General features: G+C 40.4%; 1 protein-coding gene across 10 annotated transcripts in view; it reads right to left on the bottom strand.

Moving 5' to 3' along the window:
- NCOA2 (nuclear receptor coactivator 2) overlaps nucleotides 1-19,945 on the bottom strand; it is a 130,232-nt gene that overhangs the window by 6,556 nt on the left and 103,731 nt on the right. For 5 of the 10 annotated variants that reach the window (XM_081873977.1, XM_081873975.1, XM_081873980.1 and 2 more), the window contains 10 exons: nucleotides 17,980-19,243; nucleotides 13,401-13,611; nucleotides 11,581-11,787; nucleotides 9,753-9,971; nucleotides 9,207-9,336; nucleotides 6,661-6,826; nucleotides 4,166-4,447; nucleotides 3,720-3,809; nucleotides 1,772-2,000; nucleotides 1,094-1,271 (listed from right to left, as the gene is read on the bottom strand). In XM_081873977.1, the coding sequence (XP_081730103.1) occupies nucleotides 1,094-1,271; nucleotides 1,772-2,000; nucleotides 3,720-3,809; nucleotides 4,166-4,447; nucleotides 6,661-6,826; nucleotides 9,207-9,336; nucleotides 9,753-9,971; nucleotides 11,581-11,787; nucleotides 13,401-13,611; nucleotides 17,980-19,243 (2,976 nt within the window). The remainder of the gene's footprint in view (nucleotides 1-1,093; nucleotides 1,272-1,771; nucleotides 2,001-3,719; nucleotides 3,810-4,165; nucleotides 4,448-6,660; nucleotides 6,827-9,206; nucleotides 9,337-9,752; nucleotides 9,972-11,580; nucleotides 11,788-13,400; nucleotides 13,612-17,979; nucleotides 19,244-19,945) is intronic. The other 5 variants (XM_081873982.1, XM_081873981.1, XM_081873983.1 and 2 more) reach the window with 5 other exon arrangements.

Genomic DNA, 19,945 nt, shown 5'->3' with positions numbered 1-19,945 from the left:
TGAAGAAAAAGCAGTTTGGGATGATTTCAAGTCACAATTTACAAATAAATAATTATCATTTCAAAAATTTTGCTTCACTCCTATTCACGACTACCTGGAAATAAGTTCCAATGAATTTAATAGGGCTGACTTCTGATTGGATATACAAGGATTGAACTGTGATTTTTATTTTTAGCCCATGGCTGATAAATACACATCACATATATTTTATTATGGATTGGTTTTACAAACATGCAAATAAAACTCTAATCAGAAATTCGCATGTTTTTGTAGTTACTTGATCTTTTTGAAAACTGGGTGACATGGAAATTCCTACTTAGTAATGAGAGGCCCCATAAGAAAAAAGTGTAAACTAGTCAGTTGTTCTGCTTGAGCAACAGGACTTCCACTTGTGTAATAGAAATTCCTCTTCTTCCCCACTGCAGACCAACCATGCGCCATCAAAATCTGCTTCAGGAAGACCACCCCATCCTAACCAGAAGTAGGGGGAATGCAGAGAGTGGACAGAAAGGGGAAATCCCATTGCATAAGTGGTCTAGAGGGTGCCAATGAAAGAACGGGCCTTTTCTGCAATGGCTCCCTGCTGTCCCTAGGGAATTCCAGCTGACGTCTTCATGGTATACCTTTAGGGACCAGGCAATAATGTTTCTCTCCAACCAGACCTTTGGCTGACTGACATCTGATGCCCTTTTAAATGTGTTGTGGGAAGGAGGATTATTGGTTTGTTGTCCTTATTTTACTATGTATTTTGTGGTTTTTATATTGTAATTTTATGTTGTGAACTGCCCTGAGATCTGCGGGTGAAGGACAGTATACAAATTTAATAACAACTACTGCTACTACTGTGCAGTGCTGGATATGTCCCTATAGCTCCATTAGAGAATGCACAATTCATATGACATGGCCTCGTGTATAAAAGTCACATGTTATATTTCACTCTCTTTTTCCAATAATGATTCTGGTGTCAGTCTGCAGCACTGCTGTGATCTCTGAGTGGCCAGGTTCAACAGGATGATTGCTGAAAAAATGAATGAGCTATGTGACTATGGCCCAAACTGACATGCTGTGAGTCATACTCCAGTTGCAAACCTACCTGTTTCCACCCATATTCCCTTGTGCCCATCCATTCATCTCCGTAGAGGACTGGTAGGCAGGATTGGCCTGAGACTGCTGTATCATGGGACTCTGGGTATGAGCCATTCTTGGGGACATCAGCGGACTTTGGGGAGTGGTAGCTCCAGTGAAGCCTGGATCGGCCTGCTGATTTATTCCTGGAAAACACAACAGGATTCTTACTCATGCTACATACAACAATTCAGCCAGAAGTATGGAATGGCTTGGAATGGCCTTCACTAGGAGTACAGCAGTAATGGAATCTATTTTGAGGGGACTTTTTTTGGACAAGGACAAAACAAGGCTACCATAAACTACAGTGAAAAAAATTCTGTTGAAGACTAATATCATCATCTTTTTTTGAGGTACCAAAGAAATGGGATAAAGTTCACAGTTTACTTTGTTTTGTGATATACGACTTTTTAGCAAAACTAATGGGGTTTTTTGGGTAGTTTTGTAATAAACCACAAACATACCGTATTGCATTTTGAGAATTCCAACAAGTTCAAATGGTACCCCCCAACCCAATTCCCAGTATCTCCAGATTCGAGATGGTGTGTCTCATCTGGGAGCCATATAAAAAACTGTAGGAAAGGAGCTGTGATCCAGGAGTTGAGACTATTGTGATGGATGAAAGGTGTTGAAATAAGTGCAATACCATAGTTTGGAGGAAATGGAAATTGCTGGGCATTTGCCTGGGGAATCCGCGGGTTGCTCATTGTTGCTGGTATGCCACCGGAGGCCACCATACTCGGCGTCATATTCATACTCTGTCCTCGCATCATCAGCGTTCGCTGCTGCACTTGCTGCTGCATCTGCCTATGCCTCAGGTGCTGGCTCAGTATCTCCCTCTGCCTCTGGGCTAGCATCTGGGAATTGATGGGTCCCTGCAGGGTAAGCAAAAAACTGCATCAACACATCTTATTAGCAAGGCATTTCTATCAGCCTGGCTACTAAAAAAACAAAACCCTGGCAACTTTACAATAATCGGGTGAAGAGCTACCTTTCTTGCATGTAACATATGAAGCTGTTTAATACCAGGCCAGACAGATTATTTATCTACCTAGCTCACTACTGTCTACTTGGATTAGGACTCAGGCACAGTTTTAACTAGAAATGCCAAGGACTGAAGCGGCAACTTTTGCATGCGGCATACAAATGTGCTCTACAGCTGGCATGTGATGTCTCATTCTGGGGTGATAAATTCTAAAACAGATACACAGATTACCATAGGTGACTGATACGAATTCCTAGAATAAGGCAATTTTTCTAAGTGATGTCTAAATTTGGTGTTGCCAAAGGCCCGAATTTTGAGCAGAAGTCCAGCTTGTACACAGCAGAGAGAGTAGGAGAGCCCCTGAAACAGCAGGGCAGGAGAGCTACATTTTGTAGTACGGGGAGTAAACATATTACCATCAAAAAATCGTGAACCCTGTAATACAATTAAGTCCAGAATCTAAATTTACTCATCCACACCACAGCCTAAAATCAGAATGTGCACTTCTCACATCCGTAAATTGAATAAAGCAAGCTATGCTGATTTGAATAAAATTTAAAATAGCTCTCACGCTTTCTTTCTCAAGTTAAAAATATTCATAAGCGGCGCCTTTCTGACAAAAAGCATAAAACCTCTTGCAAGATCCTGAAAGCTTTCCACCATTTCAAGCTGTTTCAGATATCATGAAACAAGTTTTAAAACTCAGAGAAAACGATGTCATCCCTGCTTAGAATATTTGGATTCATTTAAAGATGTCTAGCCCAACAATACCTGGAGGGAACCACATTGGCCACCTCTTATTCTTCAGGATAAATTAATATGCAACAAGAGTTGCAGGTTTCACTGCATGGTCTGTGGTCAGTTTGCGTATGGCCTGATTAGGGAACACAGAGAAATTCTCTGCCTCTCCAGAAGCATACACATACAGCTTCTGGTACAGCATGAAAGAGCTTCACAATTTCCTGCTCCACAGATTAAACTGTGACTATAATATTCTTCGAGATGGAATTAGTCATTTCACCAAAAGCAAGGAAACAGAGCTGCACAATGGCAATGTGTACAGTGACAGAGACTGCAACATGGGTAACATCAGTTGTTGTTGTTTAGTCGTTTCCGACTCTTCGTGACCCCATGGACCAGAGCACGCCAGGCACTCCAGGCACCCCTTCATGGATCAGTATAATATAGTAAAAATCATGGACTACTAAGTTTTATAAAACATTTTATTTATTTATTAAATTCATTTCCTGCCCTTCCTCTTAAAAGGAGCATACAAATGACAGAACAATTAAAGTAGCTAAACACAGAGGCAGACTGTGAAAGATCTCGTCTTTAAAAGGCTTGTTGCACCAAAAAGATAAAAGAGATGGTGCCTAATGTTTCATGGGAGGGAATCCAAAGGCCTTATTTTAAACTGTCCTGTGATCTTTGAATGAAGGACAGTATAGAAATGTAGTAGTAGTAGTAGTAGTAGTAGTAGTAGTAGTAATAATAATAATAATAATAATAATAATAATAATAATACCAATGTTGTACAGAAGGGACCTGCTGATAAGATGATAAGTACAGGGATCAATTGGGTACGTCAGAATAGAAACATTTTCAATACCTGTTCCCTCACCTGTGTAGGTACTCCAGGTCTCAGAGACAGATTCATATTGGAAACATTGCTGATCTGATTCATGAGTGGCTGACGATTCTAGGGCAAGGGGGGAAACAGAATAAAGAAATCAGTCACATAAGGCAGCATAAGAAATAATTCTGCTTTGATGGCAAGCTTTAGTTTTACGATACTGTGCTTCTTGAGGAAGAACTTTCTTATGGTAAGAGCTGTTTGAGATTGAATGTTCTCCCCCTGACAGTGGTGGACTCCCCTTCCTTGGAGGTTTTTAAGCAGAGGCTGGATGGCCATCTGTCATGGATGCTTTACGTTGAGATTCCTGCATTGCAGGGGGTTGGACTAGATGATCCTTGGGGAACCTTCGAACTCTACAATTCTATGATTCTATGCATGCTGGTAAAAGCATCAACAGAGAGCATAAAAGCATGAAATACCTGCTGTGCTTGAAGTCTATGCTGCAGCTGTAGCCTTAGCTGATTTGGCTGGTTTTGCACTATGCCAGCAGGCCTCAGGGCAGCCCTAGGCTGCATTCGCAGTGATGCATAGCCTGGTCGCTGCGCCATTGGGTGAAAGTTTGGGTCCTGCATTGGTGTGTAGTTGCCTTGGGCCATTTGAGCCTGAGATGCATACTGCTGTGTGAAAATGGGTGCCTTTTGTTCAAGGATGATGTTTGATTCCTGACTTGAGAATGGCTCTGGTTCCACAGCTTGGCTCTGCTGAAACAAACATCAAGATGTACATGAACATAGAATGCTTAAACATTTATTGAGAATTATATGTTTTTATAAAGCAGAATAAACAGGTATGAAGCTGAGCAGCATAAATTAATATTTGCTTTAACCCATTCTATGCTTCTATTACTATTTATTAGTACTTGTGACTCATTCAGAACTACAGTTGTACCTTGGTTCTCAAACAGAATCCGTTCTGGAAGTCCATTTGACTTCCGAAAACACTTGAAAACCAAGGTGTGGCTTCCAATTGGCTGCAGCTTCCTGCATTCAATTGGAAGCCGCAGAAGCCACGTCAGACATTCGGCTTCCAAAGAATGTTCGCAAACCGGAACACGTACTTCTAAGTTTGCGGTGTTCAGGAGCCAAACCGTACGCGTACCAAGGCGTTCGAGAACCAAGGTATGACTGTAATTGAGGAAAAAAACTATGTGATAAACAGAGTCCTGGTTCAGATGCAAACAGGAAACTATTCTTGATGAACCTTGATGAGTCTGGGGGCTTGCACACTCCCCTCTTCTCTTCATTTTGTGCTCATGGAGATCAGAATAAACCACAGTTTGATCCTGGATTTCCTCACAAGTGTAGGCAGTTTCCAAAGTTCAGATGCCACGGCAAAGCACAGCTTGTATAAAAACTGAAGCCAAAGCTTCTGATACCCTCCTTGCAAGTGCGAGGACAGGGGAGACTGTGTGAAGCTAAGGTTCATCGTTGCTCATTCACATGGTGGGAAATTACTATTTGCTGTCATGTTTGAGTTGGTTCAATACAGGAGGCCACTGCTCTAAACCATTCATATCTTTTCTCTTTTATTTTATTTTTTTAAAAATCTTGCCTCAGATTGCAATGGTGAACCAGGGTTGAACTGCTACAATAAATACCTGATCAGCCCTACAAACATTTTCATTTTTCTATTTTAAGGAAGTTGTGGAGTGCTCCAACTCTGATCAGAAGCTGGTGAAAAATTCCAGCAAGCAGAGTGATGGTACTCTGAGAGAGGAGTGCTTAACTCACCCTCCTCTCCACACACACTCCAGAACCATTTTCCCCATTTAAATGTATCAGTAGTTTCTTTTGCTGGAGGTAAAACAAGAAAATAAGTTGTTCTATGGTTTTCAGCGGGGCTAGAATCAGCTATGGAGGAGAAGGATTTAGATTTAGAAGGAATACCTTACAGAAGAAATGGTTAAAAAGAAAGTTACTTAAGAGTCTCTCTCACCTCACAGGTATTTTAAATATAAATAAAATCTGTGGGAGGTCGGATCCCCTAAATTGCATTTGGAGGGTTTTTAAGAATGAAGAAAGCATCATGACCCTAATACTCCAGAACATCTGTGTTGATGGACGTGACAAAAGAACTTGTAGAAGCTGTTGAAATATAACCTGAGGGGTGTGGTGCAGTATAATATTGCTCCCAGGATCCCAAGTAACATTGGTAAAAGATGGCCCAGGAGTCCTGACCTCCTCATCCATACTCTAATATATGATGTTTCTGTCATTGGAATGACACTGAAGAGGGTGGTAGATTAGAGGCTGCCCCCATGGATAGACAGACAAGGCTTCAGCTTGGCAAACAGGCAGCTTACCAGCTGCTTTACAAAAGACTTCCAAAAGTAATACGGTCTGGAATATCTTGTACCACTGCTGACCCACCCCAGGTTATATTTCAAGGTAAGAACTCCTGGGCCATCTTTTACCAATGTCACCTGGGATCCTGGGAGCAGTATTATACTGCAACACACCCCAGAAAATCCTATCTTTAGCCTGACAAAGCAGGAGGTAAGTGATGCAGGTTAACACTCTACCACTGCTTCAAGTGGTATTTGCTTGCAGGCTTTTGAGTCCAAACTTCCTTCCTGCTCCCTCCATTGTGTAGCAAAAGGCATGCTGTTCCCATACATATAGGGTAGGACCAGCTGCTAGGCTATAATTAAGACCTAAACATCCTCCTCCATTTCTCTGAGGCAGTTTGCCTAGGATGGGAGTGGGAGTGAGATTACATGCAGAAGCTTCTCAAATTAAAGGGAAACACTGCATTATCAATGAAATACTGTAATTTCCATAGTGTTACTATGTGGAGGGATATTTATAATTATTGCATCTGGTCAGCATTTGAAGTCCATTTGAAAAAAGAAATCTCACTACTGAAATACCTTAGCTACGTATATTTTGAGAAATGCTTAATAGCAGCACAATACCTGGCTGACTAGTTCTGGGATCCCAAGAGCTCTGTCAATTTCTTCCAGACCGTCAAAATTTCTTAGTGCCAAGTAAAGCTGGTCAAGGAGGGTCCCTTCATCGTTTGGAGACTCTGATGCAGGGTGTTGACACAGCAAGTCATCTGGAGAGTTCCCAAATGGTTGCCTAAAAAAAGAAACAAGCAACTTGAAAGCAACTCAAGCAAGAACTCTCACCACCCAGAAGGTTCAAATTAGATTAGGGAATTTAATACACACATTTTTATGTGTGTCAGCTCTGCAATGCTAATTGCACTCAACTTAGTCTTTCTAAATTTTAGGCTTGAAAGCAGCTTTGGGGAACCCAAGAATCCCCAAATGTTGCTGGATTACAATTCCCATAATCCTTGGCAATTGACTGTGTTGGCTGGGGCTAACGGGAGCAGGAATCTAATGCCACCTGCCAGGTCAGGGGCCCTACCCCTGCTCTAAAGCTTGCTTAGAAACAGGATGCATTTTCTGTAGTAATCACTTTTAGCCTGATCAAAGACCAACCTTAAGAACAAAACAAAACCATGCATTTCCAAGTTTCCCTCAGTCATAAACCTAGGATTTTACAGATTTATTCCAAAGATATGACGAAGAAGCCATTTCTCCTTTCCAGCCTTTAGCTCATGATTGGCCTACTTGCCAAACTCAATCAATCAGGGAAACGGCAGTGCTTAAGCCACGATACTGATTTACACCAATACATTCTGTTCTTATTCATGACCATCTATTCTATTCTGACAGCTTAATTTTGTAAAAAGCTATATGACTAATGATAACCCTAATCAGATCATTTAAATCAGACAACACAGAAGCTGATGGTTTCTTTCCTTATTCTGTACCATATAAAGATCACTGCTTGTTCCTGATAACATACCCACAAAAGATAGTGAAATTTAACGTGCTTTGTCCTCAAAGGTGATGAAATCAAACCACCCATGTGAAAACAGAGTGGTAAATAATAAATCCCAATGCGGTAATCACATGAACAGAATATTTAGGTTTTGTAAAAAGATTAATTAGAATAACAAAATTAAAGGAAACAAGCAGCACTAAATGCATCACACATGTGATGCAAAATTCAGTTAGTATTATATAATAATGAAATGGATGAAATGAAGCAATAAAGCTCACTGGTATAATGTGCCACTGTAATTGTGAAATGCCTATTTTCCATTCACTTATGAAGGCACAAAGCAGAACTGTATCAGTTGCGGCCTCTTATGTTATGGAACAGGACCACACATTCAGCAACAGACCAAGCAGCCACAAAGCAAAATGAATGAGAACACAATCTGGAGCAGAGAAGGAAGGCAAGAGAGAAAAACAGATTTCCCCCTGCTTGCTGTTTTTCCCTTGCAACCCTCTTCAGCTGCTTTTCTTCCAATGACGCAGCAAACCGGTTTGCAGGAAGGAAGGGAAGATAAAAGTGGCAAGCACAGGGAAAGTGAAGATTCCTTCTCCCACCTGCCACTTTTCTGTTGCAAACGGCACTCTCCCTCCGCAGCTATTCAGAAGGGACTTGGGTTCTCAGAGGCTTGACTTTCAATCTCGAGTTAAGTGTCCACTGTTCACCAAGGCTTTCACTTAATTTTTTCATTAGTCTGGTGCTATTTTTGTGTTGTTTATATGGATTAATTTTATTATTAAAATTTGGTATTGTTTTGATACTAAATTTGATAGGAGGCTTGTATGGTCCCCTTCAGAAAATCTTCTTTAGGGAGCATACACACAACTGCAACCAAAACTACAGATTATTTGTATTATTTTCTTGCTATACAAAAGTTATTTTAAGGTACATCTTATGTCTTGAATTAATCAGACTCGCATTACTTATTCTACTCTATTAAAATTTTAGTTACATATTGCCTTACTCAAGTTCCATTTTATATTGATTTCATTATCAAAATTCCATTTTACTTTTAAACTGGTAATGTAAGAATTTTAGAAGTTCTGAACAGTTATTAATATATATTAATCTTATGTTTATTATACATTTGCTACAGATAAATACACTGCTCTTTTTTCTTTTTAGAGAAAAAGGTGCCGGTACTCACCATGAAGTTGTTACATACAGTAAGTACCACACTTTTAACATTTGGGGGGAGGTGCAAGTACTGTGTACCACTGAGTACCCCCAGGGGGGGAAAAGCACTGGCTAAATTAAAAACAAAACAAAACACCACTACAGCTTCAGGTAGAGTTCAACTTTTTAACACCACCTGGAATTCCTAGTTAAGCTGAACTTGTCTCAAGGGGAAAACTCATACAGCTAATCCCAAAAGGAGCAAGATAGGGTACAGTATACCACTTTCCTCCTCTAAACAAGTCTACCTAATTGACAGTGCCTACATCCATCCACTTTCACTATTCTGATTCGGTGAAGGAAGGCTAGCCAAGACACAATTAACAAATGTATTCAATATGCGCTTGCAAATGTGAAACTGTAGACTTTCCACCTGGATACAGTATATAAATTGAAAGATGTACCAAAGACAACCATTAAATAAAAGACTTACCGGTTCTGATTGCCAAAAGATGTCTGATCTATGGGCAAGATACTGTCTGGCCATGGGGCAGTCTGATTTGGAGGAGCCTGCTGCTGGGTATACTGAGGTCCTCCCATATTCATCTCTAGTTCAGAAGCCCCTGAAGAAAGGAAATCAATAATATATCACATCTCACTGGAACTGGTAATAACTCTTTTAAGAACAATAGCATTGTAGAGTTCACCATGCATACCATCTTTTTCTTAAAACACTATTTACACTTTAAACCCTTAAGGGATCTCTTTTTGCCTGTGAACATTGTGCTCATGGCAGGACTTGATGGAGCCCAACATTGCAGTTCAGATATCATACAACTCTACAACCCCTAAAGGAAATATAAATATCTTCCACTGTGTTTACAGAAGTATATTTTAAAAAATAATAATAGCACAAGGTATTCTCAAGTTCCCAATTCCTAAACAGCATCTAATTACACTTAGCTACTGTGGTCCTTAACGATGTCATCATGCAAAACCTATTAAAAGCAGAACAGACTACGACCACGCTCCAGCTTACCCATATTCATGACTTGAGATTGAAGCATCTGCCTTGGACCAGGTTGACTATTAGGTCTCATGGATAGGCTGGATGTTGGGTTACGTATCATGCCTCCTTGGATTGGCCTGTTCATGGCACTCGTTGTTGGAGCACAGGTCACCCTCACAGCAGCACCTTGGGTTCCCCAATCTCCTGATGGCATGGTAGGCCGAGGAGCATTACTACCCATCATCCCTACTAAAATAAACACAGAAAAGGTTAAATCAAGTATTGAGAGATCTACTAAACTAAGTTTTGATTGTTCTTTGGAAACTATTTTAGAAATTAGCATACTAAATCAGATAGCATTTCAAATGCAATGCCTTCCTCCAAACCTCCTCCTCTCCAACACAGTCTTTTGATTATGGCAACTCTGTAGGTTAAATTTTTGACCTGAGCTAAGTCTGATAAGAGTAGACACACCCATTATCTGATTCCATGTCACCCATTATCTGATTCCATGTAACAGGTCCTTGTATTGACACAACTGTAATTTGCATGAACCGTTTATGATGGCAAAAGAATATGCTCTTTCAAAACTATTCCAAATAATCTATGGTTCTTTAATGATAAATCAAATGGCAGCCATTATGTTTCAGAGATCTCTATAATAAAAATAAATCTATGAGACATAAAGAACTTTCACATCTTTTGGAGAAAAATACTAGTTTAATCTCATAGAAGGTAATGGAACTTGTTTCCAAGTAATAATAATAATAATAATAATAATTTATTATTTATACCCCGCCCATCTGGCTGGGCCTCCCCAGCCACTCTGGGCGGCTTCCATAGAAACCAAAAATACAGTAAAATATCACACGTTAAAAACTTCCCTGAACAGGGCTGCCTTAAGATGTCTTCTGAATGTCAGGTAGTTGTTTATCGCTTTGACATCTGCTGGAAGGGCGTTCCACAGGGCGGGCGCCACTACCGAGAAGGCCCTCTGCCTGGTTCCCTGTAGCTTTGCTTCTCGCAATGAGGGAACCACCAGAAGGCCCTCGGCGCTGGACCTCAGCGTCCGGGCAGAATGATGGGGGTGGAGACACTCCTTCAGGTATACTGGACCGAGGCCGTTTAGGGCTTTAAAGGTCAGCACCAACACTTTGAATCGTGCTCAGAAACATACTAGGAGCCAATGTAGGTCTTTCAAGACCGGTGTTATATGGTCTCGGCGGCCGCCCCCAGTCACCAGTCTAGCTGCCGCATTCTGGATTAGTTGTAGTTTCCGATTGCATTTTAAGAAAGGAATCCTATGTACAATTTACATGGAACAAATCCTTCTGAACTCAGTAAGACTTTCTTCCAAACAAATATGCACAGGACTGGGTTCTCAATCCCCAACTCTCAATGACTGTAGCAGTCCCAAATTTCATTTACTGATGGGGTGAGTGGTATCAGAGCCAGGTGCAATCACTATTCCTGCTCTTTTCTGTAGAGATCTATCCATCCAAGGCATGATTTTATGCATTTAGATGATCTTGCTTCCCACAAGAAGTACAAACCTTTTGCTCTAATCAAGCCAATAATAAAGTTCTCAAGATGGACTGGTGAGAAGGGGCATGGCAAGCTTCTGGCCTCCCAGCAGTAGTATCGCTGCTGCTTACTGGGAGGGAGAGGGGGTGAGGTGGTGAGTCCTGTGGCAATCCAATGCTCCTGCTGTGGTGCAGTCGCATAACACTAGCCTCCCCTCTCTAGTAAGTGACAATAATGCCATTGCTGGGAGTCCAGTGATGCTGCTTCCCACTAGTCACTCCTGCAGATTCCAGTCCATGTGAAACATCATACAAAAGGGGAGTATTTAAGTTACCTGGGCTACTATTCCCAATATTTCCTTGATTTCCCATCATTCCTTGACTGCCCATCATTCCGGGCTGAGGTATGACTGAATATGGACTGTTGTTTCTTATGGGTGGGAAAGCTCCAGCACCTGGTGGGTTTTGCAATGCGATGTCAAGTTGTAAATTCTGGTTTGGTAACATCCTTCCCAACTGAGCTTGCCTTGCATTGGTAAAAGCTAAAAAGATGAAAAATAGTTGAGAGACTGGAAGTATAATTTATTTTTATTTTTTATTTTAAAATTGAGGTGAAATATTGTATATACAATATTTCAAAAAGCAACTTGCAGAAACACACACCAATGTAGAAGAGTGAAGAGGCTTATGAATGGCTCATAATATTTTGTCTTATTTATGAGAGATTAACCCAAGAATGTCATGGTTAGAAATATATATCCCCCCCCCCACAATTTCAAAAGATATTTTACTCTTTTTGCATATGTGGATATTTACACAGGGCAATATTCAATTTAAAAAATAAATGAAGAATACTTCTGCTTAACACACTATTTTACTGAAATAGATCAACACCTATATATTGGAGGCATCTGTGGCTAGCTGAAAGGTAAATATTTAAACAAAGTATTTTAAGAAAGATTTCCCTGCAACTTTTTGGGACCTGCTTATTTTTAGAAATTGGTTTTCACGCACAAAACTTTGCCTAACAGGATAGTAACCTTGTAATTTACTCACTTCATTTAAAACTACTGTTTTTTTTGTTTTTTTAAAAGTAATTCAATTAAATTCATTTGAAGCACATGTCCTCCCATTCCCTATTTTTTATAGCTGAAAGCACATTCACTTGCTTGGATTCAACTAGGAACAGTGATTTACAGGCAGATGTAGGTTTCTATGCACAGATCTGTTATAGCAGGTGTGCGGAGGGGGGTGGGAATCCTCCGTGAGTAAACCTGGAGATGCAGATGGGGTTGTGTGGTTCAGAAACAGAAAAACACACACACATTATGTTGAAACATGAGAACAGTTGGTGATTTGGAAAGCTGGGTGGGCAGTTAAAAGTCCTAATAGCTCACACTATGAAAAGCTTCTGAGAAAAGGTTCTCACAGCAACACTTGCCTGTTAAGTGAAGCAAGAAGAAGCCCAAACTGTCTGGTGCTGACTTCTTCATTCATTTAAGTCGGTTTGGGAGACCTTTGGACTTCTAGTTATTGCTGAACTACGGCTCCCATCACCCCTGCCCATAGGTCATGCATGTAGGGCTGATGGGAGCTGTAGTTCAGCAACATCTGGAGGATCAGTGGTTCCCCACACGTGACTCAGGTGATAAGTCACACAGATTTTGAGAGGCTTCATTTCAAGTCTGGGGGTGGGGAGTGCCCCCTATATGCATCCCATCATACTTTGCTCATAGGAAGGACTCTGAACAGCTTTTACTTTCAACTATCAAGTGCTCTCTGTGAAAACCATGATCACAGGTGTGCACTTCCCTAGTGACCTCATGGTTTTGTGAAGTACGTCTATTTTACTGTAAAACATGTGTGGCAACTCATGCATTAATGATAGAAATAAAGTAAAAAAATTCTCAGCAAGAAGTACATATTTTAAATCAACAGTGACTTAGACTTCCTAAGCAGTGCGATATCATGGTTTCAGGAGATGCTACATCTATTTCAAAATGTTGATCCTATGGATTAGAACAGCAGGTGGTGCTGTTTGATTACTGCAGGTTTTTTTAAAGCCACAGACAATCTGAAAGACCCAGAGGCACTGTTGCAAAGCCTACATTTTTCTTATCACAACAATTTCAGTCCAGCAACAACTCAGACTCACTGCTTTGAGAGATCCGCATTTGGGGTTTCTGGGCTCCAACAGGTGTGCCGGGGCTGTTTTCACCTGTGATCTGCATGAGGTCATTGATGATGGCTTGTTTGTCAACTGATCCTGCTGAAGTACCTGGTCGGGTATCTGGGAAAAGCTGCGACAACTGGCTATTCTGCAGATCATCTAGAATCTCCTCCAAATTATCTAGCTCGCTGGCAGGCTTTGATGAAACAGAAACAAGAAAACATTCATTTTTCATAGTTTGGACAAGCTCTCTGGCAGTCAAAGTACAAGATAAGAATATGAGCACTTGTATCTTCTATCAATTGGGTTGTCTGATATTTACTCCTAACAAAGCAAAATCTAGTGTGGTCTAGTCTGACATATAGAAAAGGCTGACTGTGTGTCTGCACCCAAAGGCTTCAAGCTTCCCCACCACTGTGCTTTCTGTTAGCACAAAGCAGACCAATTAAAGTTCTCTCCTTAAAGCAAATTGCTAATATTCTTTCCCCAGAGCCCAACCATGAATTGGCAAAGAGATATCTCCAAGGGCTGTAGCTTTTCATGGACGAAACAAAGAATCTTTGTTCAGCAAAAATCAGCATTCTGCCACTATTGTAATTCTGCTCGTTTATGACAGGGCTAAAAAACGTTCTATAGAACAGTTACTTCCACATGGCTAAAAATGCTCTACATTTTGCATAGGCTTTTCATTGGTGGCAGAAAAGTACAGCATAGTTTAAAAACATACACAGGTTATCTCCATGTAGTGAGAAATCGCCTACACAGCCGGAATCTTAGTTTGACGGAATGTAAAATTTCCCAATTTACAGGAAGTTACTGGTTTGAGAATCAGGGAAATTTACCAACATACATGCTGCAGGATGCAAAAAAACTTATGGGGTGAGGAAAGTTTAATTGACTCAAAAATTCTTAAGAAAATTAAAGCTGACCAGGTGAACGAACAACTCAAAAAAGCTTATAATGAATGCAAATATTTTTGTACATGGAACAGCCATAAAATCCTCTCTACAGAATGAACAGGCAACAATCCAACAAACTGGCAACATGTTAACTACTCCAGATTATTCTATAATCTTCCATACTGCCTCTGGATAGTTGTGGGAATTTATCTTAAAATGGTACATGGAGCACTGCCTTGCAAAATGAAGAGTGTATCCCCACCCTCCACAAATACAATTTCAGTCTTTGCAGCACTAATAGATCTTTCTATGTAACATGACAACTATAGAATACACACACAAAATTCACAAATAAATGCCATGCCTAACTTTGTTAGTAACTGAGACTCATTTACTATAATAGAACATTAGACAAAAAAATGCTAAAGCCCATTGTAAGTTAATTGTAAGCTATTTTTTTAATTAAACAGACTGACAAAAAAAATGCAAAATGTTAAAGATTGCTAAAATTTCCTTTTTTCAATCAAGATACTTATACACTGCAGGTCAGAACTTATTACATCATTAATTATATTTAATGAGTGCTCACTTTGATAGTACTATGTATTTTATATGAACTTTTCTTGTTCAGTTCCTTATCATTTGGACTTTTACCATTTATTTTGTATATTTTATGTTGTGAACGACCCTGATGAAGGGCGGTATAGAAATTTAATAAATAATAATAAATAATGTATATGTTACTATACAAAATTAGCAAAAGATGTATTGATGTTTTAAAAAGTTTTATGCAAGTATTTACTTGAAAAATAAGTATTTCAATATACAACAGGCATATACAGAAGCAACTTGAACTATTTTGGACAACTGTCTGTCTATCTGTAAATATATGCATATTTCTCCTAACTAATGTGCATCACTTTGCACTTGCAGGCACTGAATCCCACCTACCATTCTTTGCCCTAGTGACTCAGACTCTGGAATGACTGGGTGAAATTCAACATCATGCTATAGTGAACATCCATCCCATCAGCGCAAGCATTGCGGCTTGCCGGACAGAACAATCTCTCCTCTCTTCTCCCACACACTGTTCTGGGGGGTTCTCCCAAATGTGCAGGGCTTGTCCTTATGGGATTGGCTAGATGAATCATGCTCATTCTAGACAACTCACTGACAGCTAGGGATTTTACCTCCCTGAATAATATTGAGGAGTACTAGATGAAACACTCTGTCTGGAAGTGCTACCAAAATACAGCAGTCCTGTGTTGTCCCCTACCACTTCTACAATATATGGGCAAACTCATGTGTTTCTCAGCATTTCACCACCATCACCACCACCACCACTCCAAGTAGCAGATAATGATGGGGAACAAAGGCAATTAACCACATGCTACATACAGTCTGGTTAAATGTTATGTGAAGGATTAGATCTAGGGCAGCCATTTTCAGGCCCCATTACTTTGGGATCCCATCTTCCAGTTACTTTTTTATTGAAGGCTTAGGGAGGTATGATTTGGCTAAAATTAGGCAATTTAAGGTCTGGGGCTGTTAGATTTCACTAAGGACCCTAATCTTTCCTCCCATGATTTGAGCATCAGCTCCAGGACATTCAAGGTAGGATTTAGAGCTGAACCCTGGGCTAAAATTGTACTGTATAAATGAGAAGCTGCCTGATCTTTCAATGAGTACAGACCATCTAGACTACCACCTCCATCTCCTTATTCTGTAATTGTATTTAGGGGGACAGCACAGTGTAGTCACCATTCTAAGAGACATCTGCTGGCGCATGACTTGTAGGTAGGGGGACATATTTATTAAAAAAATTAAAAATTTAAACTATAAGACATGCCAGAAGCATTCAACACTTAAATTTGCCCCAGCACTCTATCTGCAGTTTTCCATGTAGCAAACTCAAATGTGAATGCTTCCAAAGCCACCATTTCAATATAAGACCATTCCTATATATAGTTGAATGTGTGGTTGAAATTTGGCAGGGACTTCATGTGTTCTGTGCCTTTCAAGGGTGAATGTGAGTTAGGGTTCAATGTCCATATTTAAACTGAGGGGGGAAATGACATCAGCACCAGTAAACTGGGTCTACCCTTCTGCTCCTTCCAGCTGCTTTTGCCTATTCCATGCAGCATAAATTGAATTCCCCAACTAATATCCTTGCCACCTGCCTTTTGTCCTTCCATAGCTTAGGTGAGGGAAGGAGGAAAAAGCTCGATTTAAAGAGTCATGTTTATCTAAAAGTTTTTCTCATGATTTCTTTGGAACTATCATTTGTATTTAAAGCTTTGTTGTTTTTAGAAGATATTTAAGCATGAAAATCTACTTCAGTCTCTGTTAATAGGTTTGGAAGAAAAGGGACACATACTGACAAAGTTGGGGGACAGTAATTGTTACCTAAGTTAGAGGACTGCTGTGTAAACACAACACAAATTTATAATTTGACACCAGAACAGGTCTGAGCTACAGGGGCTAGAAATGCTTAGATAACATGACCATTATTACCTCCTATACAAAAACTGATGGTGTACATATAATAAATAAGTACTTTTAGAATATATGTTTGACCAAAATCTAGTAGCTAGCTGTAATAAAACTCAGAAACATTAAAAAGGGGTGGAGTTGTTTAGAAATGAGTTTGATAGAAAAAAATTCTGAAATACTCAAATCTGTATGCTGGGAAGATGACTATTTAAATAAGCTACCTGGAATAATGCTATTTTTGGTGTTTTAACATGCTTCAAAGTATTTCCTGTTCAGAAAAAGTTACACTAGAAAGGAAAATGTTATTCTTTTTTTCCATCAAATTCCTCCTCATAAAATATTTACTCTACTATGACCATGCCATATTTACAACAAAAACTATACATACAAATTAGCCATTATTTTAAACAGATATCACTGCAAAAGTAAAACATAAACAATTCTATCCAGTAGGTATTGCAAAAACATTACTGCTTTTGTTCTAGTAAGGAGAAAAGGATGGGAAGAAGACTCAAGAGGACAGCGGAACAATTTATAATATTCTCTGTTCTATCATTACAACAAATGGGTTAAGCTTTGATCTATATTTAGATTATACTTCCTGTAAGTTTATCCTGCACCAGCTATGATTCTTTCACTTTCTCACTCTAGAGTGAGTTTTTGCTGTGTGCTTTTTTTTTTTGCACAGAAGTATCTATGTCATTTTAGGACACTTTTGTGCAGTTTGCACAGTGAACCATTTCGTCCTTCCTCTGTGGAATGCTTTTTTCAAACAGCTCAATGTACTAGCTTTGCATCTCACTACCTCTGAAGTTCCCTTTCCGCACCCTCCTCACAGAAAGCCAATGTCAGGCACTGAATGTTGCAGGCTTTCTCTAAAAATTGTTGCTTCTTCACGCCTACATTTCCTCCCCAACACCCAGTTGATGTTCTACCAAGAACCACACTTCTACTAACTGGCAAGGTCTAGATTGGACCTTTCAGCCAGCCAGGTCTTGGCAATACAAGCAAGGCAACTGCCTCCAATCACAAACACAATCAAGCACGCTAGCCAAAACAAAACAAAAAACAACCCACAACCCTGTATAAAGGGAAGACATTGAAGCAAATGAGCAAGGATCATTTCCACGACAAATTTCCTGAATGAACAACAAAAAAAAAGAGTCTCTTACCTGTTCATTCGGCTCAAAGCGCATCTCTTCTTTTTCTGTCTTTATATTTACTGGCTTTGTGCTACTGGAAGGGTCTGTCTTACTGTCCGACCGTTCCAGCTTGGGGGTAATGTCTGGTAAACCAATATCTTTAGTATCATCTTTATCTAGCAAGTAGCGAAGTAGTGCATTTTCTTTCTTCTTGGGACTCACCGGTTCCTGTTTTGTAGTCACCTCTGAACCAGGAGCTGTGCTACTGGTCTCCTGGCTCGGTTCTTTCCCTGTGGCCTCTGCTGTGAGCTTGGCTAAGTCTACAGGAGAACTACTGTCCTGCAAGAGCCTGTGCAAAATTTTATGCTTCTCCTTGAGCGAGGTTCCATGCGTTGAACCAGAACCAGATAAACCTCCCGCGGAGTCCTTGTTAGCATCTCCCATAGCGTTAGACAAAGGTGAAGGCTCCATCTGATCAGATTTGGTGGTCAGCAGCTGTAAGAGCTTTGTCTGGCTTTTGCCATCATGAAGTCTGTTCTGTCCATCAGGCCTCTCACCAACAACCTGGGGCATGCCATCATTACTTTCTTTCAGTTCTCCTGAATGGCAGACACTCTCGGCTTGTCCAGCTGTACCTTCTGATTGCTCCCCATGAAGTCCAAAGCCATCTTTAGAGTCCAGGCTTCCCATTTTGCTTAGCTGAGGAGGATTCATACTTACAGGGGAATTTTGCAAATTACCCATTTTTACGTCAGGTGAAGCCAAGGATGACCCCAGAGAGACTCCATGCCCCTCGCTGAGAGCCTGAAGTGCATTGAGGGAACTGTTGGTATAACTATGGCTATTTCCTGTGCTGCTGCAAACCCCAACAGGTGAATGCAAGCTTCCTGCAGGGGAAAACTGACTGGGTGGGATCCGAGGACTGCCTGCCACTCCCGGACTCATACGGTGCCGTGGGGATAGCATAGAGTTTGGCTGACCTGGTGTCATGCCAGGGCTGTTTTGAGAGGGACTATTCATTTTTAGTGCATAGTTACTACCCTGAGGAGTGGATGCTTGTATACTTGACACATGGTTCATCCCGCCTGAACCACCAAACCTGCTTGCTGGCATGCCCATTTGTTCCTTCGGGCCATTTATGGCAAAATTCATATTGCTACTGATGGTCATATCCTGACCTGGATTCCCACTGCACATGGCCTGATGGGCAGGACTGCTGGAGCTAATTGGGTTCAATGGCTTTCCCATTGCTTGTCCAGTTAAATCCTGGTTCATTCCACAAACATTCTGTTCCCTGAAACAGTAAAAAAGAACAAAAACATTATTAAAATTTACATTTTAAATATGATTAATAAAAGACACAATTGATAAAATAAAGATTTGACAATCCCAAAGGCAAAGATGGACATAGCATTTGTTTTATCTTGATGTATTCCTAAGCCTGGGGCCTCTACTAACATTTATTTATCTTGTTCATAATGAAAGAAAGAGAAAAGAAACAAACAGAAGCAATTACCTTTTTGACAAAGATCATTGCTTTTTCTATTTTACAGATGAACAAAGACAATTTGCTGGAGGTTTCTGGTATCCATTGCTGAGATCCACTGCATGAGGGAGCCAGACTCTAAGGCCCTGAGGTAATGTGGAGACCTATAGTGGATGCAACTAGACACTCGGTAGCCACACACCTGCACAGGACTGAGTTATAAGCCCCTCCAGTTAAGAATGCTGGCCCCCTCCTCCATGCAAAAACACTCAACAGGATATAGTGGTAACTGTCATGACCTGAGCCTTTTTCAGAGGATGAGCTTGTGGATTCAGAAGCACCTAACCAACTGGAAGTGCTTCTGCAGGAAGAATCCTTGGTGCCAGCATCTCTCTGAGAACTCCACCTCAAAACTCCTACAGCAACCACAGCCTTCTCTGCTCTTCAGAGAAATCAACTGCTAAAGCAGCCTGGGCCCCTTTAAATGAAGTTTCTTCTCAGCAACAGAGA

This window comes from Podarcis erhardii (genome assembly GCF_964252035.2).
Source record: "Podarcis erhardii genome assembly, chromosome: 8".
Classification (NCBI taxonomy): Eukaryota; Metazoa; Chordata; class Lepidosauria; order Squamata; family Lacertidae; genus Podarcis; species Podarcis erhardii.
This window is presented reverse-complemented; position numbering and strand designations above follow the sequence as displayed.